Here is a 24,786-nt window from a genome sequence, read left to right as displayed (position 1 = left end):
GACTATGTAGCTTTTAATCCGATTAATTAATATTCGCGGTAATCGGATAGAACTGTCAATATACAACGGCGGCGAAGTTTGCAAGGCTGTAATCACGGCTGACACGAAAGTGGCATTCTTGGTTAAGCTGCTGACGCTTGTGGAACGGTGAGCGAATAAATCGTGTCGCAGTGGTTTACGGCTTGAAAATGAAGAAACAAATAGTGGGTTTTCTATAAATACGATCATGAGCGCGAAAAGCGCTATACCGGTTTCACCGTTTCTTCTTCGAAATTAAAGCCCTTCGCGACACAACAAAAGAACAGCGTTTAGGGATCGGTCAGCGACCAAACACGCATGTCGTGAGAGTAGGTCATTCGCTTTGATTCGCACGCAAGGCAGAGTTACCAGCAGGTACATTTCTCCAGCGTGACACTAACTAATGTTGTGATTCTCCCCTCGCGTAAACAAGGCCGTTTGAGAGTTTGTGTATCTTTGCCGGTAACCATCACAGTAATTGCTGTATAGCGTGAGCGCCACACACAAATGCGATTCTATCGGCGAAAAAAAACGTCACAGCTTCAAATATTTTCCAGTGAATGTCACGCAATGGGATGAATCACGATAAAGTTGTCGCCTCCATCTCATATAATGGCGACCCACACCCGCCCTTTACTATCGACCAATCAGAACAGGTATTACAAGAGCAAAGTCGACGCCGAGCAAGACGATTATAATGCTTCTCAAAATGTGAATATCGATTGAAATCTGATCCAAGTACCAAGAATTGAACTGGTCCGACCCGCAACGTAGTCGAGTGGGCCGACATTAAATCGGCTCATATTCCGACAATCCTTATATCTGCTTGCCAAATATGGCCTTGTCTCATTTATACAGCGCAGCGACGTGGCGTTGCAGATGAGTTGGCTTTATACGAGACATAAAAGTAACCGCAGGCTTTTAATTAAACCAAAGAATTATGTTCTTTAAATATTGATTGTTAAAGTTGATCTAGCGCTATGGAAACGCATTACGTGTATATATAAGCATAGGAACCGTTAGCGATGTGTCTTAAAAAAGAATCTGCGATTTTCGTAATGAATTGATATAACTGATATAGTCACATTATAGATTTTTCAGATTTTGCTTTATGGAATATTAAATTTTAAGACAGATGTTTCGTTGCAAACACTTATTCTCTTCGCATATTTCAACTTAGCATGACGTCAATAGCTGATAAATTCCAACAAAACTTAAATATGTTTTCGCCCGCCCCACAGATAATCGACCTATAGTATCCCGGTGTATGAAAGGAATATAAACATTACATAGCAGAATGACGGTAATCTAAGCAAAATATAGCCGGAGGCGACTCTGACCTTCGTTCGCAGATGTTATCCTAACTTGCCTATCGTTTGTCTGCACGCGAAGTTCGACTCCTTGCACGCAAGGATATTTTTGCGGACTATTTGCGCCAAGCTGACCGATTTTGATTGCGCACAGGGAATTGTTTAGGGATTTGTAAACCGTTTTGTTGTCTTTACTTGCACGCGAGGTGACATTGCAGTTTGCTGTATATACAATACTTCAGTACCACATGCTATATGGTAATATAGATATTTGTAAATTTGATTTTAAAAAGTCGATCGTTATTACATTAGCGACTATACGCTGAGATGACTCTTATCATTTTCTTCCGTACTCGGTAAACAGAGATGAAATCTTCGGAAATATAAACCAATGACTATGAACTGGGTTGCATTATATGGGAGACAAAGCATTCGTTGTCCAGCATATTCGTATACGTTGTCCATAAACAGGAAATGTTATTCATTCTCCTAACACATTCAGGCACAAGGCCAATATTTTTCACTAGTCGCTACATAATAATCTGATTCATCCAAATCCGATTTCTGTATGCGTCACTAAACAAGCCAAAGTTATATTTAGAATTGCATGTATTTCACAGTATAGGTAACCATCTTGCACAGCAAGTGTAAATAGAATTCAAAAACAACGATAACAGCATAAATATTTTCGCCAGCATAGAAGAATACAACATGATAGAAAAGAAAAATTAGAAATTATGACGAAAATTTACGCTTTCTTCTTTCAGTAATACTAGCGCTGTTAATTATTTCAGCAAATTTTGATTCTTTTGATTCGCTCATAAGCGATCTTCGGACGTTCTTGTCTTTCGAAACACCTTTCGTTTTGTTCGTTGCAGTTTTCTTTGCTGTTACATTGCTGTTGGAAGATTTAGTTTCAACCGAGGATTTTTGTTCGGCGTCGAGGAATCGACGGAATGAATCTCTTTCCATGAGAAGGAAGACTCGGACTTGGGCCAAGTCGAATGTGGTGGCGTCTGGTTTTTGCATATTTGCTTTCGTAGTCGCTCGTGTACCGGCATCAATGTTTATCTACAAAAAAAGACATTTGTTAAATATTTGCCAATAAAAACCATACTTCTAATGATAAGAGACATCGCTCGTGGGCTGTTGTTTTTTTAGCACTAATTAGTATTGTAGCCAGTCTGTCTGGAGTGCACTATAGTACTGCATTGTAGCGATTAGGTCACCGAACGATTTAACGAGCATTAAAATTAATTAAATGAAAGCGCACAATGCAAGACCAAAGATACGTATTTTCATTAATTGCCGCATTGTGCCATTCAATTTGTTGTCGGACCAATTCAAGAATTCAATTCAAAAGAACTAGTGTATTTACCTCTCGTGTAGCATTGACGACAATGTAGGTATCGAAGATAGCGTGTGCCAGTTTAACTTGTTTGCTTGTCTTTTGCTTTCTGTAGTGTTCTACTTCGAGCCAAAAATCCAGATTTTCTTCGCTGAATTCTTTCTTCAAAAAGTTTCGGAAACATGTAACGCGCGTTTTTTTCATGAGGAATTGCCGAAGTGTCTTAATTCCAGTGACTTTGTCGTTTCGCCAATTTGACAACCTGATAAAAAGAAAGCAATGTTAACATTACAATAATTAATGCATGTTAAAAAAAGCTTTTAAATAAAAAACACATTGTTTTTGTTTTAAATATTACAATACTTACGATTGAAAGTAGTCACTTCGCCTCTTCTTCACAACAGTAGTAATCATATTGGCGACTCCAAACTCATTTTCGTTTCGGGTTTTCTCATTGTGGAGATCAGGGCTGGATTTTGCAATGGGCATTTTGTCAGATAAGTATTATAAACAACGATATATAAATTTCTGATGAATTAAAAACAAGTAGGTCAGCTAAGCATTCCAAGTTAGTTAATGTATATACCATGCCATATGCAGGTAATGAATCTCAATTAAACTTAATTGCAAAATTTCCGCTCATCTCCCCTGGGCCGGCATAGTTATTGCCACCGTTGACTGACATGCAGCATGTTTGTATGCACATTGTATCTCAGCTAAGCTAACACTGCGCTCGAAAATTTCGAATCTGGTTTGAGCAGGTTCGAAAACCGCTTTTATAGCGATATGCCGCTGGGCGCGAGAGACAAGCCAGACCAATTTCCTTTTTTCTTGTAAGTCGTAAAGAAAATGTTTACTCAATTACTGTGCAAATATTCATATCCGAACAATCGCGAGTGTTTTCCGAATTACACAACATTCCAATTTCTTGTCAATCTCGTTTCCCGAACTGAGGATAGAGATGTTTATCTAGTTTATAGAAAATAGAATAATTACCTCGAATTTACAGGTAGAGATGTCACAGAAGCGGAAAACCGTTTCTTGGTCGCAGATATGGAGTTAGGTGCTTGGTTAGAACATTCTCCGTCACCATCCGAAAATTTCCTCAATATACGAGTTCGTGCGTTGCGCACAGGCGTAACAATTGCGTTTTTGATCTTTTTTCTGCTACCGAAATTCCCCATTTTTTTAGAACTTTCCGAAATGCTACGGTTATGGCGATTTCTTGTTGGGGACGACATAGGACTGAACACAGTCCCGTAACTAGCGTTCATTAATTCCGAAGACAAGGATATTTCATCTTCTTCCTCGACACGATGCTGACTTGTGTTCAGCAGTTGTGTTGACAAACAGCGAGCTAAGCACTTCCCAGATCGATCGGAAGACTCGAGTTTTTTCTGAAAGTCAAAATACACGTTTAATAAAAAAATCGCTATTTTCCCAAAAGGCAGTAAACACTTGTTTATTTAACATATAATTAACACCCGAGGCTTTTACGGGTCAATAATGATTTATAGGGTAAAATAAGACACAGTAATATCACTGTCGTAGGGTGGGGTAAGTTGAGACATGCTTCCGTAACGCCCCAAAACTCTAAAAGAGCGTTGTTAATTTTTAAAACACGATCAGGACATACAGGATTCAGGATATCCAATCTTACCCCAGTACTATACAATTTAATACAGACTAAAAAAGTATTGTGAATTGATTTTTTACCGTGGTTGAAATTAATAATCTGTCAAAAATCGGTTCTTTGCACGATTGTGTCGATGGGTGCCTTGGTTTCTCAACAGCAACATTTTTCTCATCCATCGCTCTTCTGCCCCGTTTATGGCCATTCATTACTCTTGTGTAAAAAACGTCCAAAGACAAACGTTTCCTCGCCTTACGAGTGCTGCAAGGTTGGATCTCAGGTATCGCCATCTTATTATTGTAATCAAATATTAATTCGGTTGTCATTTTTCAATAACTATTATATGCTGGATACCAAATAATGGTAAAGCTTAAATACTCTATATGATCTATAGGGATAAAATTAAATAGAATTAGATATGGTTTTGTATAGTACATGCTTAAGTTACGTAAGTCCAGTACATGTTTAAGTTACGTAAGTCCAGTACATGTTTAAGTTACGTAAGTCCAGTACATGTTTAAGTTACGTAAGTCCAGTACATGTTTAAGTTACGTAAGTCTTGTAATGAATGCTAACTTTATGCTAATTGGTCATGTAGTACATGTTTACTTAATCTGTAATAACTTTTTAACATAGTCTGCTGGTACGTTACGCAACGAAAATATATTTGATGTTATATACCTAAACTTTACGTGAGCAATTTAATAACAAAATATATCTGATGTTATACCTAAACTAAATGCTACCTAACGAACTTCATAACCAAATATAGAAAAAATCATACAGCAACAGCTGCGTATAATTTAACCTAAAACTCGACAATATAAAAAAAAACTATAAACTAAAAACAATTAGTAATTTTCTATTTCTACATGTTCTCTCTACCTCAACGAAAAGTATATGACTCTGTCCGATCTTCGTGTGGTTTTTATATAAGTACAACTCTGTTATCTTCGTGATTACTTTACTAATTATGTTCGTATCCATGAGAGTTACGCCCATGTTGATAAAGAACGATTCGGTAATCGTTCCGCACCTACATGATAGTAAATGATATGTAGTTACCTCATCGAACCTGATATGGGATATTTTATACATTGGTCCGTAGCTGTATATTGTTGTACGGTGAGGTAAAATGGGACATTTTTTATTCTGCTGGTTTCCGGTAGTAAAGTAAAAAAGAATGTTTAAAGAGTTATAAAACTTTAGTTCGAGAGTCTAAATAAGCATTGTTAAAATCCCGATCGGGGAATATGGGTTTTATATTCTATATAAAAAGTATAAACTGTGTGGTAAGATGGGTACCGTTGGCACGCAAATTCCATATTTCCTTACCATGTTTTGAACAATTAACAACGATATTTTAGAGGCGTGGGGATATTCGGTTATTTAGTTTTGGTATTATTTTTGTTACTAAAAAATGGAACGACAAATCAAAAAGAATAAATTGTTAAAATGCCCGTTGTTAATTATTTAAAAAAACGTGTTAGTTGTTTAAAATACGATCGAGATGTTTGGATATTATGTTTCAAAGGTGTCCCATCTTACCCCACAGTACAATAACAAACATGTTGTGCGACTTGAATGCAATAACAAGTTTAACAACCAATATCAACTTGTGTGACAGATGAAACATCATTTGCTTGAGTCGAAACTGCCAACGTGGAGTTAACTCCTTCTGGCTTTCAACAAAATATCATAATAAAGAAACCATTCTGTTTTTAAAGCTTTCTAATTAGCTACTTTGATCGTTAAAAACTATTGTAACGCATTCACCATTCATTCGTAATGAAGACTTGAATAAAGAAGCGAAAATAAAATCAAAGAAGCGTGAATAATGACTATGGGTATCCTATGTGTCAGAATTTTTACTACCGATTCAGAAATTCGTAAATTTTGCCTCCCAGTATTTTGCACGGCAGTCGAAGTTATCCTATCTCGTGCATGACCTTATTTGGATAACGCAAGTGTGACGTCAGGTCCGAACAACGAGAGAGATAAGTAATCGTTGGAAAATGATTAAGATAACAAATGATATAGCTTCGTAAACACGCTCATTACACTATACTTGTTTATGCCAGGTTTTATATGACTAATTATAGCATCACGGCTTGTATTTGCAACAACAATATACGAGGGTGGGGTAAAGTATAGCACATTTTCAGTTTTTTTTACGACCCCCCCCCCCTTTGGTGGTAAACATATAAAAATGTTACAGGATTACCCTACAGTATCTTTACGATATACATAAGCGCGCACCGAGTTCGATTAGTATTATTAACAACGACAAAAAAAATAATGTTAAAGTATCTCATTAAGAGTTAAAATATAGAAAAACATGTATACTAGGGTTAGGAAAGACGAGACACTTTTAGCACGTTACATTTTAAAAATTCGGATCGTATTTTGAACATTTAACAACGGTCTATCGGGGTTGTGAGGATACAGTTTCATAATTTTTTGAATGTTCTTTGTTCACTACCAAATAGGACGAGAAAATCGAGTTAAAAGATGTCCCATCTTCCCCCGAACTACTGTATATAGTAGAGTGAGGGAAGACGAGACACTTTTAGCACGTAATATTTTAAAATCCCGGTCGTGTTTTAAATAATTATCAACAGTATATGGGTGTCGTAAGACTCGTAAGGATACAATTTTATAATTCTTTGAGCGATCTTATACTATATAGACCCTATAGTTATACTATATGAAGAGTCACCTTAAAAGTACATAAACTTGTCACCAAAAAGCAAACATTGACGGCTATAAAAAGGTCATACATATGTTCAAGTTATTTGACAGACTTTGTTATAAATGGGTGAGGTATTATATGGCAGGCCCAGACTCAGGTAAATTTGTTTAACTCCATTTACAAAACAGATATTGGGCGTGGCCGTAGAATATGAAATGAACTTTCGTTTCTCTCAACAAATGTTACTAGTAATTCGTTTACTGGAAAAAAATTGACGAATTATAACCGATACCCATTGTCTATATAATCCAGTTTCCTATATAAATTAAACTGTTTTCAGGAATCTAGTATCAAACAATAAGATTACGTATTGGATATTTATGTGTCTGTATCAAAACATGTTGCTGGTATAACCATATGCAATACGTTTCCTCCCCTGTGTATATCAACCTTGGCAAGCAATATAATCGGTAAGTGTGCGGTTTTAATGCTCAAAGACATTGCGGCGGAGATGAGAGTCGGGCAGATGAATGCAGTTGCATGGTATGCCAGAACCGCTAATACTATATTTGGTAATGGCAATGTTGTTTCGTATCTCCTGTTGTTGCTTTGGCGGCCTGGCCAGGACGTTGTTTATGCAGCGCGTATATGCTGGAAGTCAGGTATGCCAGATGCATATATACTGTGGGGTGGAAGGAATGCCGTTAGGACACAATTCGAATATTTTCTAATCGTGTTTTGATCAAGTAACAATGCTATCTAGAGTCACGCGACCAAGGTTAAACAATTCTGTGAATTTTGTCGGTTTACTACCAAATTGGAGAAAAAAGCGAATAAAACATGTCTTAACCTATATACCCTACGGTATTACATGTATATTTTACATGACAAATAAAACGTTTGCAACTCTTCACGGTTGTGTATTAGCATGTGCAATAAAGAAACTCGACCAGCGAGAAAATAAATATATCTGAAATAAAACAAGATAAATTCAATTCTACCGACAACAATAAATCGCTAAGCATCATGGTTGAAAAACGGCGCCAATAAAAAATTGGCTGAATCCTCTGACATTTGTAGCTTCTTAAATCGAAAATTTTCGCTTTCGTGGTTCAGTTCTTACGCCGGCAAAGAAAAGTGAAATAAGGGGAACTGGCTCCGGAGATTTGCGGTTATTATTAAAAACTTGCGGCTTTTTCTTTTTCGGGAAGGTTTCGCTTTTAGTTATTTGGTTGCTTCGCTCTTTTGTTTTTTTCGTTACATTCTCTTTGTCAAATTGTTTGACAATAAACCGCTTGAAAGAGTCTCTCTCCATGAGAAGGAACACCCAGGCTTGTGCAAGATCAAACGCGCTACTATCCAGTTGTTCCATGTTTGATTTGGTTATGTCCCTGGTGACCGCGTCAATGTTAATCTGCGAACATGAACAAAGTAAGACATCACCTAAAACAACCATAGCCAAATTGAATCAAAGAAAAGGCTTTTAAATAAACCACAAGAAGATGTTTTGAAGGGTGGTGGAAGATGAAAACTTTTTCATTCCATTTTCTCGTCCCATTTGGTAGCAAACAAAAAACATTCAAAGAATTATAAAACCGTATCCGAACGACTCTCATATAGGCCGTTGTCAATTGTTTAAAACACGATCAGGATATTTGGATAACATATGTTTTATCTTACACCACAGTACTAATATATATAAACTCTCACCTCTCTTAGTGCCCCAACAGCAATGAACGTCTTGTACAAATTTTCTGCGAGTTTTCGTTGTTTGCTGGACTTCTGTTTCCTAAAACTCTCAATTTCAAGCCAGAAATCCAAATTTTCTTCACTAAATTCCTTTTTCAAAAACTCCCGAAAGACGATAACGTGAGCTAGTGAAAAATAAAAAAATTAGCGCTAGTGTTTTTAAACGGATAAAAAATGTTGTATTGTAAATTTAATTTCAGACTTTAAATTTTAAAAAGACTTTGTTAAAATGTTGTATTTTAAATTTAATTTTAGACTTAATTTTAGAAAAAAATACTTACATTTCTTTTGCAAGAACTGTCGGAACGGACATTCTGTAATATTTTTCTCGCTTTTCTTGTTGCTTAATCTAAAGAAGAAATAAATTAGTTAAAATTGAACTATTTCTTCACAAGTTATATATTCCAAAACTTACATGTGTAAAAAATCCAAACGGCTTCTCTTTGCTTTGGGTGTCTGCGTGTGCGGACCCAAACTAATATCCGAGTGCTTTCGAAAATGTTTCTTTGGCGTTTCCAAAGTATTTGATCTTCGTATAACATCAATAGACATGATCATTGAGCAGTTAAAGTCAAACTTTAGCTCCTATACTTTAAAAAGTACACAGTGCTATTTGGTAACTGTACAGAAAATCGGCTGTTTATATAATCGCTGACAAAAGCAGTAAGTAAGCTTTTAATTGTAAATAAATCAAGTAACAATAATTTCACGCTGCTCCGCTTCTACAAGTAAACTGGCGACCTTACGCAGTTGCATGTCGACTCCAACATTATCAAGCCTTTATTTAATAACTACCTCTTCAGCAGACTGTAAACAAGTGAGAGAGGACCCTTTGCATACGTGTATTTAACTCTGCTTGCTTTCTTAAACTGTTGGTGACTCGTCTGCAGCCATCGACAAAAAGATCGTGTCCCTAGCGGGTACTTTACATAATAGTCGCGTGGGCATATAACCGTATAACCTTTGCATGATTTAAATACCGTATTCGCGTGATCAAATCCAAAGTAGCAACCGATACTAAGTTTGTAAACCATGCACTGGACTACAATGTCAAAGTTAAAACTGTTTACTTTAATATTCAAGTTTTTTTTTAAAGTTAATAACTTTTATTGAAAAAAAATTGGCGCGTCAACAATTAACGCTCTTTTTAGGACATTTACTAGTTACTACCAAATGGGACGAAAATGAGAAATAAAACATGTCCCATCTTACCCCGCACGTGCTAAACCTATATAATACAAGAAAAAACAGAACAATAACTAATCTAAAATAAACTTTGAAGAAAAACACATTAACATTTAAAATTAAACAGTATCAAATTAGAAATCTATTTTATGTAAGTTAAATATACCACAAAATAATTTCCAAATAACTCTATTGTACCGGATGTGTCCATGTGTTAATAAATGCCTGTGACGTCAAAGCTACGTCAGAGGGCGGAGCGACGCGTCTCATACGTCAGAGTTCGCATTACTGCAACCTGGGACGTATTGAAGTGGTAATACCGATTTAGAATTGCTGCTTTATTTAAACCGGAGACCCTACCCGCAACAGTACAGCAGTCAAACGTGCGCACTATGTGAGTGCTTACTCATATCATGAACCCCAGAGAATAGAAACGAACATGTTTTTATCGTCGCTCTTCACGCGTTTTAATTAGAAACACGGAATTTTTTCGCTCGCTGGCTTAGTTTGGCTTATATTTCGTTAAAAGGACTCAACTACTTTTAATATCCACCTTGTATACTGGTGTAGAAATTTAGACCCCTAATTTTTTGGCACCAAAAATGTTGGAGCATTTATCGTATCAGTAATGCTTATGTTAAATTTATTAATTTTTTAATGGTTTAAAAGTCACTGTCGCTCTGCTGTGCGCACCAGAAGAGAAAATGCAACAAATCCCGTGGGTGTTGGTTTTGCATGTGTAATATTAAAACCGACCTTTCTGTTGCCCTTTACGAGAAACACTAACCTTCGTAAATGGAAAGTTTCGATAAATGTGGCGTCCAAGAGAAACGGCTGTTTGAATATATTTCTCCTAAGTCGGGGAACTCCATAGCGGCATAGCGCATGTACTGGAAAACTCTGGAAAAATACCGCAATAAGGCACATATAGCACATAGAAGACATATATGTGGCACATAAAGCACATGGATGCGGCACAAGATGCACATATATAAAACATAAAAGGTTCATATACCTATATTGGGCTGGGGTAAGATGAGACATTATTTTTATTCTCTTTCTTGTCCCATTATATAGATAGAAAACAAAGAATATTTACAGAACTATATAAATGTATGCTCACGATTTAAAATAGCGGTGGTAATTGTTTAAAACATGATCAAGAAATGTTGGAATGTGATGCTAACGATATCCCATTTTACCCCGCCCTACTATCGCACCTATACTAAATAAAAAAATGTTACACCATCTGTAACGGAAGTATTTAGGTGCCTGATATATAGCTATGAATCTATCTATATAGAGTAACTCCGTAATTTAATACCAGCCGCTAATTTTTAAACGATTATACAATTTATAACATATGTTTAAGTGATTTTAAATACAGGTCATTCATGTTCAAACTATGACCAGAGTGACCCCAACTCGCACCACAGTAAACGGTTTATGGACAGTAGTTTATTAATATTCATGCGTATATATTGCGACGTACGTGACATATGTCGCTAAACAGTATTTATTTTTTCGTTATTCCTCTCGAATGAAACAATACTTATAGGCATTAACTACAGTTTATAGAATCAGAACAAAAATAATCAAGCAACTGTAGGTCGTAATACATTAACCCAATGCATCGAACCAGAAGGCAGTCGTCAGATAAAAGTCACGATGCGTCTTCGTTCTTGGTGCGAAGGAGAAGTTCGCGAATTTTTCGTCGAAATAAAACAACGGATGCGTTGATGTTGGGGAAAGATAGAAACGACTCTAATTTTCGTAGGTGAGATCCCTAGCAATATTTGTTGATATCTATATATGGCGTGGGTGTAGATGATGATGGGACACCTTTTTATTCTAATTTCCCGTCCCATTTGGTAGTAAACAAAGAACTTTCAAAGAATTATAAAACTTATCCTCACTAGTCGACATCCACAGACCGTTGTTAATTGTTTCAAACACGATCGGGATATTTAGATAATATGTGTGTTCCGTCTTCCCCCACCCTACTATATATGCTTATATGTCATCGTCATGGCATATTGGATTTGTACCAAAATTTTATTGCGATTATGTTGTAGTTTATTTGTATGTTGGGATTGGTAGCCACACCTAAACTTTTATTCAAGTCGTCGTTTTTATCTGCAGCGTGGGTATAGTTTTTCTGTATGGCTGACAATTTAGACAACCCGCTTGTGTACGGGTTGAAGAAATCGGTGTTATATAAGTGTTTTTCCCAAGAACACATACGTCCACATTAGTAACAACGTCGAGCCTTGGACTTGCAACTTTTTTGTTAGAGGCAGGCTAACCACTTTGCCACGAATTGAGTCAAATTATAATCGTGCTCTCGCTTTTTTGCACCCTTTGATATGAATATAAAAATCAGGGTATATATTGTATTGAAACACCGTATACGCTGTATTTTAGATCCAGTTCTCTTTACAGGGACCATCCAAGCCGCCGCGCAGCAAAATATAAGTTGTCCGAAGTCCTAAGCAACCCCGGTAAGCTTAATACACATACAGTATATAGTGCTTAAAAGATATAGGATACTGTTATCTGATAGGATACCTTAAATCTTATATTGATCGTGTTTTAAACAACTTATACCGCTCTTTTAAATTCGTGATACGGTCATATAGTAGGGTGGGGGAAGACGGGACACCTTTACCACACAATGTCTAAATAGACTGATCAAGTTTTAAACAATAAACAACGTTCTATGGGAGTCTAGAGGATACGGATAATTCTTCGAATGTCCTTTGTTTACTATCAAAAGAGACGAAAAAATGGGATGAAAAGATGTCCCATCTTTCCAACCCTACTATACAATTTGGTAACTGTAATTTGTGTTATAACAAATGCGTCGAGATAAAGGAATAAAAGCATGTCCTGTCTTACCCCACCTTACTATATATTGTGAAAATATATGTTATAAACTAATAAATGCTTATCATTCACAGTAACATCCGCTCTATTTAACAACTTTCTACAACAAGAGTTCAGTGGGGAAAACATGGAGTTTTGGGAACGAGTCAATGTATTTCGTGCTCAGAAGAGAAAAAGCAAAAAGTTTGCAAAAACAATTTATAATCAATTCGTAGCAGATGGATCACCAAAACAGGTATACAAGGCTTTGTTAACAATAAGGTTGCTATAGGTTATAGAGACCGGTATTATAGTAAGATGGGAGAAACCAACGACGATATTTAAAAGTTAAAAACAGTTATCGACTTTTTAATTAACGCGCATGATTTTGAGATTCGTGAAAATACAGTCGAATAAACCTGTTTAACATTTATTTGTTTATCATCAAATAGGGGGGGTCGTACAAATAAATTGAAACGGCGTTCCACATTACCCCGAGTCCCACTTTCCCCAATCCTACTTTAATCACAAAATTAATACGTGTCTCAAGAAAACATTTTTTCAGATAAACGTTTCGATGACCACGCGAAACAAAATCAAAGACGATCTGAAACGTTGCCCAGATTCTCTATTTGACGTCGCATATGAGGAAATATACAAACTGATGGAAAATGATTCTTACGTACGTTTTCGGAGGTCACCCTACTACTGGCGCTGCTGCTGCATTCTTAATTTCGACAAATAATTATTTAAATATGACCGAGTAATATAAATATGTACGCTTGTATATATTGTTTTAGAAAAGTATCACGAATTTTATTAGCGAAGTAAATAGTTTCTATATACCATTATTATTCCACGAAAAAAATGTAAACGTGTTATATAGTATGTAGGTTGAGAAAATATGGTTCTTTTTTTCAATGTCTTTTATCGTCCAATTTGCTTGTAAACAAAGAATATTTGTAGAATTCTATAACATTATTCTCACGAGTCTAAAAGAGCGCTGTTAATTGTTAAAAACACGTTTATGAAATATTGGTCATTTATAGTAGGTGGGGGAAATGGGACAAACTTTTCATTCCATTTTCTCGTCCCACATGGTAGAGAACAAAGAACATTCAAACAATTATAAAACCGTATCCTTACGACTCCGTAGACTGTTGTTAATTGTTTAAAACACGATCAGGATATTTAGATATTATGTGCTAGAGGTGTACCGTCTTCCCCACCTCTATATCCATCTTACCCCATAGTACCATAGTTTATAGTCCGTGCGAATTTATTTTTTGCACGCTATATTTTAAAAGAATTTATGTTCCTTTATTTCCATATACTTCAATTACTTTGTATCATTTATTAATATAAACATCTGTATTTAAGTTCCTATATATATATATATATATATATATATATACAAACAATTCTACGTTTTGCACTTGGTGGTAATATAATAATGCAATAAATACATGAAATGTTTTATCGACCGTATACGAAATATATTTAATCAACTTTATTCGCGAAATATTTTATTTTAAACACATTTGTTTTTAGGCGCAGAATCAATTATATTTTAAACACATAGAAAATTAATCACATTTGTTTACTGAATGTGCAAATTAAACAGCTTAACGACGTCCGCTAATGACTATTGCCTATACATGCATTAATGTTTTAATAAGGTAATCTAAAGTTGTTGTTGTCTGCACCTAAATATCTATTGTACTTGCTGTTGTTTGTCATGAAGTGGGGACGATTTGTAACATTATCTTAAACCTGCTGCCCGCGGCGGTCAGTCTCGCCCTCGGCAGTTCACTACAATAAAAACCTCTCATGTTTTGATTGTAATTCTTTACAAAATAGTTGATTGATTATCGAATTGCGACTTTAACAGTTTTAAGCTCTATTGTGTTACGTTAGTGTCGCATACAGACTTAGTGGATAAAAATACTCGCACATTTTTCGGTGGAACAGAGTATATAGAGCGCTTTTCGAAATTGTTAAGCAGTGTTTAAGTTGTTACATTGCAGTGAGTATACCATTGCGGGTAAATCCGAAAGTCATTATACTAGTTATTATTATAAGTATATACATGTAGACTAAGACTATATGATGAGTAACAGTTGCATGCTTTTGAGTTTCAACTTAGATACCGATGTGTGAAGTGCTTTCAAGTGTGGAACAACCCCATTGCTTTTTCCGATAACATATCTTTGCGAATGTAACACCTAGATTTTCAAACGCCACGTGAAACCAGAACGGCTGTACGAGAAATAACAGTCACTGTTGGATGCAATTTCGGACAGGGTGTGAATTTTCTCTATCATTAACGGGGTGTTAAATTAAGAACGCTGTCAGATTACTCTGCCATAAATCTGCCCGCAAATCCAAAATGATCCCACATTTGCTTTGTGTTTGCTGTGTAATTGTTGCGCGGAGAAGACAGTTTTAGGTCAATGTCTTGATCGTAATTTACAATGGATCAGCTGGTTTTACGATCTCATTTAAACTGAAATTGCTTACAAATTAGCAGTCACAAAAATCTTTGGACACAACGTTAGCTAGATACTCATAGGACAGAGTTATGTGTTTATATTTAAATATAGTTTCTATTGAGTAGCGAGTTACAGTAAAAGGAAAGCGACAGATAATTAGTTATTTAACTACAGCTTAAAAATCACAGTTTTAATTTATTGATTTTTCGTTTTTTAGATTTTATCTGTAAACTGTTGTTTTATTTTCATAAGTGTTCAGTTCAATATGGTATCGACACCACCGCCCACTGTTACACGTTCTATTTCTATGAGAAGCAAACGAAAACTTAACGGCTTACGTGAAAAAGTTTTGCGGGAGTTGAATGAATGCGAGGGTAATGCAAGTCAGCCAAATGCAAAGGATTCTGCGAACAACCTCCGCGCAAGTGCAATACTGTTATCAGACTACGACGAGTCTATAATACATGAAGACAGTTACCCAGAGATTCTACTAAGCGGTCGGTCGACGAAAATCGCGGCTGCTCTGCTGGATTCGAATCCACAAATAACTTCGACTATATTTGTAAGTATAAACATATTTATCATGTTTAAACTTTTAGGGGAAACAATTTTGAGAAAAAAAACGCACTGTAAAAAAAGGAAATTGTATATCGTAAAAATTACATTAAAATAAGTGCTCGTCTGGTCCTAACAATTTAGTAGATTGGAAATTGTTTAAAACACGATCCGGATGTTTGGATATTATGTGCTAAAAGTGTCCCATCTTACCCCATAGTACTATATATCCTAACAGTATAACATTTCAGACGACTTACAATTCACCGGCAAAAGAAAGTCGTCTAACAAGAAATGAAGCTTCAGCGTTCAAGCGAAGTCGGCCTGCTTCAATGTGTAGAAGAGTGCCACAAGTTTCCAACAATCGTCCCTGCAGCAACACCAAGCGGAACCATTTTGTTCCTAGGAATTGTCACTCGGGGTCCACAGCGAGTTTGTTTACTCGCAGCGAAGAAACGGAATACCAAACGCGCCCTGCAGAAATAACGAGAAGCAATTCAAAGTTCGCTGCCTTTTCAAAGAAACTGAAACAAAAATTGGCATCTTCTAAATTCGTAAAACGAAACCGACGATCTTTGATTGATGAAAACGAAATAAACGATGCGAAAAAGCGAAAAGGGAGATCAACTGAACACCTTGAAAATAAGTGAGGCTTATGTTTTTTCATTTAATTAAGTAAGGTGGGATACCGTTAGCACCTTTATTTACTAATTGTCTTTTTAACAATTAACAATGCACTTTAAGAGTCACGGTGCTCTGGTTATACAATTCTATGAAAAGTTCTTTGTTTAAGGCCAAATGGTACTACTAGAAAATAGAATTGAAACCCGACCTTACACTAACCTACACATTCGTAAAAAATAACCCCGAAAATTCCTTTGATAAAACAGCACATGTACATTATTACTGCTGTTACATTATTTTTAACTTATTTTTGATTTCTTAGACCTTCCGACCAAGCGTTGAAATCTCTTCCAAAACTATCGGATGTTCTTCGAGAACCAGGTGGGTTTCACAGCATTTTTATTGCCATTTTTCAAAGTATATAATGAGATGATTTAAGATGTGGCACTGCTAACAACTAAATCCCATATGATATTTCATGACCGTGTTTTAAAAAATTAACAACGTTATTTTATAGTCGTGATGATGCGGGTATATGTTATCCTGTCGATATTCTTTGTTTACTGTCAATTGGTACAACAACAACAACAACAAAAAACACGTCCTCTTTTAACCCACGCTACTTTATCCATTTGACATTCACAAATTTGACTAAATTTTACCTTTTATAATTTAGAACTGGGCATGATTTTTCGGTCATTTCTCAAGAGCGAGTTCAGCGAAGAAAACTATGATTTTTGGGTCGAAGTCGAAAATTACAAACGTTCCTTGTCCGCCAAGGTGGCCGACAATATTTATTCAAGTTTCATTGCACCGAACTCGCTACGAGAAGTGAACATTAGCGCTCATGCAAGAAACGAGACAATGCGTAACTTGGCGACACCTGACGGAACAATATTTAACCTCGCACAAGATGAAATCTACCGCTTGATGGAAAAAGACTCCTTTTCGCGCTTTATGGCGACTGTTGTGTAACTTGGTGATCATTCATACTAACGTGTATGCGGTTATATGACCGCGATATCTTACATAACGTATTTGCATATTGTTCGTTGTTTATTTTGTGTTGTCAGGAGTTTCATTTTATGCGCAAAAAATACATTTATGTGTGAATTAAAAGACTGCACCTTTTTTAGACTTTTGTCAGGACCTTTAAATGGAACCTTTAGTAGGGTCAGGGTGGAAATAAGACTGGACAGTTCGTTCTATTTTCTCATCCTATTTGGTATTAGCTCTTCGACTCAAAAACAGCGCTGTTAATTGTTAAAAACACGTTCGAAAAATTTGGGATTCAAGTGCTTAGGGTATCCCATCTTACCTTACAGTATCATATATACGTGATAGAGCATTAACATTATAAAGTAATTTCCGTTAAATTTCAAGTCACAACGTTATACCTTTGTCCGGTTTACAGAGAACGCGCTTTTCTGAAGAACGATATCAAAGGAAGTCAATCTCCTGACTTCCACCGCCCGTGCTTCTACGAAAACTGTTGAGAACCGAACGACACTAACTTGCTACGAAACGCAATGTGACGATCACGCGCCATGACGTCATTGTATGGTGGCTGTTCGAACAATCAGTGATATAAAGTGCGTGCGGCCGAAAAACGCGTGCAATCGTCTAGTAACCTTACAGCTCACAGAAGGCGGAGTAGAGCGAAATACGGTTTCCAGTAAACGTTAGAGAAAGGCTAGTATGGTTAGTGCGTCCCTTTATCTACTTCCACCTAACCGTGTTCGGCATATGTGAAATTAAACGAGAGAATAAAGAACAATTGTGTAACAGCGCCAGTATGAGAGACAACGGTAGTAACATTTGTACAGGAAAAGTTCGATGCTTCTGTGCAGAAAGATCGCCCTTCTACTGGAGAAAACTAAACGCAAAATCCGCAACGAAAATGCTGATAAATAGACCAATTGGTTCTTATTTGTTAAGGCCATCAGAGCACCCACTGTACGACTATTCGATTACCCAGGTAAATTGAAGTTAGTAGGTTACGTGTATAGACTTTGTGGTTGGAATATAATTGTATATTAAGATAAAATATACTGTTCGTAACCAAACCGCATATTTACCGATCATGTTTTGAACTATGACAACGCCATTTTAAAGTCGCGGGCCTAAGGTTATATAATTCTCCAAATTTGCTTTGTTTACTACAAAATGGGAAGAAAAAAGAGAATGATGTCCCATCTTACCCCACCTTACTACATAACTTTCATGAAAAATAGTGTTTCGATTGTATTTACCCTAATGTCATAAAAAGAGTAAAATCAGTGTAACAATAAAATTCAAGGTCTACGAATTCGGTGACGTAAACCCATTTTTAGAATAATTTTAAGTGACCATCAATTTCAGGATAAAACATCGCCAAATATTTTATCTCTTCCAAGAAATCGATTAAAATCGATAATCGTAAGACACCGCCGCCAGTATTACGAGCTTACGGCGTTGTATAATATATAGTAGGGTTGGGGAAGATGGGAAACCTTTTCATTCTATTTTCTCGTCCCAATTAGCCGTAAACAAAAACATTCAAAGAATCATTAAACCGTATTCTCACGACTCCCATAGACTGTTGTTAATTGTTTAAAATACGATCAGTATATTTAAATATATTATGTGTTAAACGGGTCCCATCATCCCCCCTCTCCTATATATCAAAATATATAACTTTTTAGAAAATACTCTTTGTTTTATCGTCCCGTTTAGTAGTAAACAATGAATATTTACAGAATTATATAACCGTATTCTCCCGTCTATGGCGTTGTTATATAATAGTTAAAACTAGATGATATTGATAGGAAATTATTGAATATTATTTTCCAACTGTATTCGTCTTACCCCACAGTAATAAATATGGATATGTTTACAGTAATAAACTTTAATATAACCGAATGTAAAATTACATTAAATATATTTCCATTTAAAAAAAAGTTAAAATTTAATTGACTTCCTCAAAGAAAGCGCTAGAATTCAATGGTTTTACGCCGTAATTATGATTTCATAATTTTTAGAAAATCCCTGTCATGGGAGTGACGCATATACGAGTGGGGAGGGACAGTACTGGCACCTACTTCCTGGACAACGATGATTCGTTCTCGGAAGCGGTTATAAAGGGCTTTACTTGCGTCGTCAGCATGCTTGACTGCTGGAGTCGAGTTTATAGGTAAGTTATGTTAGAGAAATATAATTGACTGAATGAGTCATTTTTTGTTACGTAACGAATCTCGAGTTGCATAACGTGGGGAAAGCGGAATGTGGCTAAGCTGTTTCCGCGAAAGCAATTGCTAGTGGTGGCTCTCGTTTTAAAATTGCTCGACGAACGCCCGCTGGCAATCTTCTGTAAACGGCCACGACTGTTATAACACTTGTGCGTGTGCGCTATTTTGAGAAAGTAAACGGGTGTGCTAGTTTCTAAGAAAGTAAACTGATAACATTGTTTTTAATTTAAACGTATGGTTATAGGGAAAGGGGGATGAGCTGTCTACAATCGCCTGTACGTCAACGTGACGTAGAAGGAGTCGTTTGTTACGTCAACGACGACTCGAGCAGTGTCTGTTTCCATGACGACACAGAAGCGGAAGAATCTGTGAGAAACTTCGTAACTTCATTCATAAAAAAAGGTTTACACAATCAAACCAATGCAAGCAACAGTGCATTGGACAAATCCAAAGAGCGGACTTTTATTGAAACGAAGTCATAAATTCTGGACGCATTGCGGATGTTTTTGTCAACTACCGTTCTTTGTATGTTTTACGGTAACAATCGTAACAACGTTTGCGTTCTAACCAGTTAAACCTTAGTTGTTTTGCATTACCGATCTATATACAAAATTAACTTATGTTACGTTCGTTGTTTTGCGTGCATGTCCGATTTGTATCTATTTGCTTTCGTTCTTCAATTTTTACATTTGCCGTTTGTTTTGCGCAGATTAAATTATGCATGTGTATTGAGGGTGTGGGTTTCAGATACTGACAGAATATGAGATATATATAAATTTATTCGAATGAACATTTCCGAAAATTTTTATGTTCGGACGGTAACGCGTAGATAGTTTAGTTAGAAATATTCGGGTGGCGCATATAGGCTGTAGCCTATAACCCAAACATGCCACATATGAGAAAGTGCTCGTAACGGAAACTCGAAATGTCAATGCGTAACATTCTCCTTGCTACTGACCTATTTTTGCAGTAATATATACATTTGTTGTGTAGAGAGCTTACACGCCCGCATTTTTGTACACAGAACTGCCTTGTAGACCAAATTTACATATTATTACAGATAGTGTACCACAAGCAACCTATTGCCAACTGCAGAACGTGTTACATAATGCTTATCACCAACACGATTTCTAACTACCACAAAATTTGTTATAACCTGTCACCTACAGGGAATAAAAACCCGCGTACGTTCTCAGCCTCTCCCGATTACCTCTATTGGCAATAGCGTAGTTATATCGCGTAGGCTATATATTTCCTACACGAGCGTATCAGTTTTCAGCTCTCCTGATATAATATATACTACTGCTGAAAGGTTGGTAGGCTATAGCAGCAATGTGATGAAATACTATTCTTTTCAAATCTTATAAATCCAATTCATCAAATTAACAATATAAAACAAAAACACTTACCATCGGGTAACATCATCAACAAGCTATTTTAAATAAAATAACTTTTTCCCGTCGACTTAGGTTCCAAGTTATACCATGGTACTCTAAACACTGTTTACACAATTATGGTTATACAAAAGGTTTACTAAAGTTATACCAAAGAACACGTTACATAGTATTCATTGGTGTTACCACAAAGTTATGGTAAACATGACCAATTACTTTAAAACATTCTCTTTTAGTCTTATCCAACGCTACAACATAAACAAAACAAAATTCCTTTAAATACTTTTAAAATAGTTAATAAGTTCTTTTTAGGAAAGGAATCTGCGTAGTCTAATTAGTGGAGTGACTAAATTTTATGATCGTGGCCTCACTCTAAAAGATCGAAAATGGTCGCAACAATTTTCGCTTTGTTTACTATACACTGGGATCACACAGGGTTAATTTGTAAAAGTGTATCGGCTCTGTTATATTTTAGAAACATGAATCAAAATCAACCAATTACTAACGTTTGCATTGTGGCGGAAAGAAATGCTTGTCCGCCACGTTATAATATTGTAAGTATATATACATTGTACTGTATCACGGCCTAATCAATACACGACTGAAGAATACACCTAAACTGCTTAGGAAATTAGAGGCCTACTGATGAAAACAATACCCATTATAATCCATTGTTTGTATTATTAGTCAGAATATAAGAAAGTGCCAGAATATAAGGAAGAGTTTAATTTTGCTTGTATGATGCATACTAAGTTCGGCAGTGTGGCACAGTTGGTAAGTGCGCCTGCCTCTAACCCAAAGCCAGAGGTAATGGGTTCAAGGGTGTCCTTGAGCAAAACACTTAGCGGTATTTGCCCCAACCCAGTGGCCAGTAATAGGTTGTCCAAATTATCAGACACAATTAAAAAAAACATAATTATCCACCATTCTACCAAGTTACATATCTGATGCTTTGTAACCTGACACAAGGTGCATAAAATAGAACACCCGAGTTATACGAATGTTGTTGATAAGTTGCATTCATTCAAAACTGCAAATATTTAAGTCTAAATAGTGTGAAATTGTCACAATGTAATAAAGTACCATAGGATTAAGAATACATAATGTAGAAGTAAAAACTCACTGTAAACTTATTGCTTCTTCACTGATGCCAACCATGAAAACAAATCAATATTATGTATACAGTTGGATCGCACTATTGAGAATGAAGATGCCGATTTTTGGAAAGATGGGCTTTTTAAAAGTAAAATAAAAAGATATCTATGTTTTACTAGGGAACCTTCACAAAACCAGGTTGTTATTAAATAAACATTAAAATATAATTTTTATTATTGAAGCTGTTCAAAATATACTGCTCGAGATTTATTTTTCTTGGTGGACGTAATAGGCTATAGCATGGTGAATACATGGAAAAGTTCACTACTAGTCTATGATATTGATCTGTAGTTATTCATTTACATAGTCATATCTCATAAGGTTGTAATATAGTTTTTGACATCTGAACTTTTAGTCAATGTTTACCACTAGTACAACCCATAATATAAGCCAAATGTTCCAATAACATGGTTATTTTAGGTTGGCCATAATAATATGCTCTGTTTTCACGTTTCACACTTGAACAAGCTGAACTTAAATATAGATCCTTTATGTATATAACACTAATAATACTATATATATTAATTTTTCCTTTAACTGCATAATAAATAAAACTGATTTTACAGCTAAATGAAGTGATAACAGATATGGCTTTGATTGGAGTAAAAGACCCAGTACCAGTTGGATACACTGCATTAAAAGAGACTGCAGATACACGAGAACAAGCGTTAAAAAAACACAATCTTTGTATTCGTTACATACCAAAAACATCAACTAGTTCCGCCATTTCTGATATCCTGCTGTGCAGAGATAATTCTTATAAGGAGAGAATGTACACACTCATGGGGTAAGAGTTTGAATCTTTTTTTAGACTTTTTTTTTAATTTTCATGCTGTTGTTGTACAGAGCCATGGACAAGTGGTTAACGCGTTGCCCCTAACCAAGAGGTAATAAGTTCAAGGCTTATCACTGGTACCATTGTGGGCGTATGTGTCCTTGGGCAAGACATTTAATGGCAATAATGGGTTGCCCAAATTATCGGCCACACATTAATAAAAACAACAAATATTCACCCACAAAGTTACATACTTGGTAACTTGTAAGCTAGGATGTATGAAACAGAACACCCATGTTATGTTATAACGACTGTCGTTTCCCGGCCACGCAAGGTTAAAGCAAGTTAGAAGTTACATTTATTTATTCATAGAGAATTAAATGGAATCAACGTTGCATTCAAGTTAAGTACAATACATATTCCCACCAACCGTCCCGCCCCCCCACCACCAGTACAAAGGGTGAATACAACTGCAGTGAATACACCAGCGCCCATGAATGACACCATACAGCGAAACCATACACAACAACAACAACATAATGTCATGTCAGGTTTGTTGACCATAGAGTTTCTACAATATACCTATATGTACAATTAAATATTAATGTGTAGACTCTGTAGAGTTCTTAAATATAAAGGCTAATTTTTAATTGATTGAAACATGATATATAGTTGCATAAAAAACCTTTAAGAAATATATTTAATATTTTATTAAATTATTTTGGTTTGTAATCTTACATTTCATATAACATCATATATGTTATTTTGACCTGCTGTTATGATATTACACATGTTACAACTTGCAAGTACATTCATGCTAAGTTTAAAAGTAGCCATATTTTCTGTTTATTTAATCACAAGTTATTTATTCAGTATTTTGGTTATATCTTAACTTGCATTTTTAGTAAGCTAATTTATAATTCTACATTATATATACCCCAATACCTTAAATTGTTATATTTTTTTAGTAGGTATTATTTCTTAATATGTGATTTGTCATTATGTATATATGTATGATATTTTTAGTATTTAGTTTTCTTACATGGTGTTACAGGAATTGAGGGGGTGGAATGGAAACTACACGACAGGTTTACTCAAACAAAAGCAGGAATGAATGTAAGCGTATGGTGTTTAGTCTTTATATATGGGGAAGGACCAACTGTGGCCCAAATCCCAGTAATATGTCCTTAACATTGATGTTTTGTGCAATTTCTATGTTTAAAATTTTATTATAGATTTTGCACTGATTTTTATTTCCCTAACGCTTGGAGGCAAAAAAATATTTGTGCGGCAACAAAAAAACATTGATTTCAAAAGCAACTGAAATAATTAAAAGAAAAAAAACTAGTAAATAAAGTACAGTGTAATAATTAATACGAATCTAAAATCATTGCTTTTTATTACACTACTTAACTAATCTTTATTGCCTAAAACATTAATTAAAATTTATAATTTTTTGTTTTCAGTCCAAAACAGCATTAAATATTGAAATTCGAACAAGATCTGAATTGATAGACCTTTGTGCATATGATTTTACTAAAGAGAAGTCAATATTGTATTCTTGTTGATAAATAAGCATTCAGAGCATTTTATATAATTTTGAAAATTAACTCAAAACTTCCATTCAATGTTGTGTATATAGAATTGTTTATATTATAATTGAATTAATATATATTATATAATTTGGTTAACGTACACTGCTTTTGTTTTGAAATTCTTCTAATAAAGAAAAAACATGTGTCCTCTTGCATGTAAACTACCTTT

General features: G+C 35.5%; 6 protein-coding genes across 8 annotated transcripts; 4 read left to right on the top strand and 2 right to left on the bottom strand.

Annotated features, from left to right (window-relative positions):
- Window positions 1–1,919: 1,919 nt before the first annotated feature.
- Window positions 1,920–5,438, bottom strand: LOC149730808 (uncharacterized). Its single transcript, XM_089884073.1, has 6 exons — window positions 5,195–5,438; window positions 4,393–4,599; window positions 3,673–4,073; window positions 3,044–3,145; window positions 2,707–2,938; window positions 1,920–2,399 (listed from the first exon to the last, which is right to left on the bottom strand). Exons 1-6 carry the CDS (start codon window positions 5,405–5,407, stop codon window positions 2,064–2,066), a joined length of 1,491 nt encoding a protein of 496 aa, XP_089740199.1. The 5' UTR covers window positions 5,408–5,438; the 3' UTR covers window positions 1,920–2,063.
- Window positions 5,439–7,900: 2,462 nt separating this feature from the next.
- On the bottom strand, window positions 7,901–16,310 carry LOC149730806 (regulator of G protein signaling rgs-7-like). 2 transcript variants are annotated; one of them, XM_089884089.1, is made up of 6 exons: window positions 16,108–16,310; window positions 10,723–10,835; window positions 9,166–10,230; window positions 9,032–9,099; window positions 8,712–8,875; window positions 7,901–8,415 (listed from the first exon to the last, which is right to left on the bottom strand). In XM_089884089.1, the coding sequence occupies exons 3-6, from the start codon at window positions 9,306–9,308 to the stop codon at window positions 8,086–8,088; spliced, it is 705 nt and encodes a 234-aa protein (XP_089740215.1). In that variant the 5' UTR covers window positions 9,309–10,230; window positions 10,723–10,835; window positions 16,108–16,310; the 3' UTR covers window positions 7,901–8,085. The 2 variants fall into 2 exon arrangements, with proteins under 2 accessions (XP_089740215.1, XP_089740214.1); XM_089884088.1 differs by having other exon boundaries at window positions 9,166–10,835.
- Window positions 10,829–14,341, top strand: LOC149730807 (regulator of G protein signaling 21-like). The gene is made up of 4 exons (XM_089884100.1): window positions 10,829–11,712; window positions 12,378–12,436; window positions 12,896–13,056; window positions 13,366–14,341. The coding sequence occupies exons 1-4, from the start codon at window positions 11,564–11,566 to the stop codon at window positions 13,543–13,545; spliced, it is 549 nt and encodes a 182-aa protein (XP_089740226.1). The 5' UTR covers window positions 10,829–11,563; the 3' UTR covers window positions 13,546–14,341.
- Window positions 15,423–17,590, top strand: LOC149730805 (uncharacterized). Its single transcript, XM_089884069.1, has 4 exons — window positions 15,423–15,854; window positions 16,099–16,493; window positions 16,794–16,852; window positions 17,148–17,590. Exons 1-4 carry the CDS (start codon window positions 15,558–15,560, stop codon window positions 17,444–17,446), a joined length of 1,050 nt encoding a protein of 349 aa, XP_089740195.1. The 5' UTR covers window positions 15,423–15,557; the 3' UTR covers window positions 17,447–17,590.
- A 482-nt stretch (window positions 17,591–18,072) lies between these two features.
- LOC149730804 (uncharacterized) lies at window positions 18,073–20,431 on the top strand. Its single transcript, XM_089884097.1, has 3 exons — window positions 18,073–18,449; window positions 19,492–19,643; window positions 19,943–20,431. Exons 1-3 carry the CDS (start codon window positions 18,267–18,269, stop codon window positions 20,178–20,180), a joined length of 573 nt encoding a protein of 190 aa, XP_089740223.1. The 5' UTR covers window positions 18,073–18,266; the 3' UTR covers window positions 20,181–20,431.
- A 1,053-nt stretch (window positions 20,432–21,484) lies between these two features.
- LOC149730803 (multivesicular body subunit 12B-like) lies at window positions 21,485–24,781 on the top strand. Of its 2 annotated transcripts, none has more exons than XM_089884078.1 (6): window positions 21,485–21,646; window positions 22,278–22,385; window positions 22,814–23,034; window positions 23,395–23,573; window positions 24,077–24,138; window positions 24,489–24,781. In XM_089884078.1, exons 1-6 carry the CDS (start codon window positions 21,572–21,574, stop codon window positions 24,588–24,590), a joined length of 747 nt encoding a protein of 248 aa, XP_089740204.1. In that variant the 5' UTR covers window positions 21,485–21,571; the 3' UTR covers window positions 24,591–24,781. The 2 variants fall into 2 exon arrangements, with proteins under 2 accessions (XP_089740204.1, XP_089740205.1); XM_089884079.1 differs by lacking the exon at window positions 21,485–21,646 and adding an exon at window positions 21,677–21,866.
- Window positions 24,782–24,786: the final 5 nt, after the last annotated feature.

This window comes from Ciona robusta, chromosome 9 (genome assembly GCF_009617815.1).
Source record: "Ciona robusta chromosome 9, ASM961781v2".
Taxonomy (NCBI): domain Eukaryota; kingdom Metazoa; phylum Chordata; class Ascidiacea; order Phlebobranchia; family Cionidae; genus Ciona; species Ciona robusta.
The sequence above is the reverse complement of the archived record's forward strand: the minus strand, read 5'-3'. Positions and strand labels throughout refer to the sequence as shown.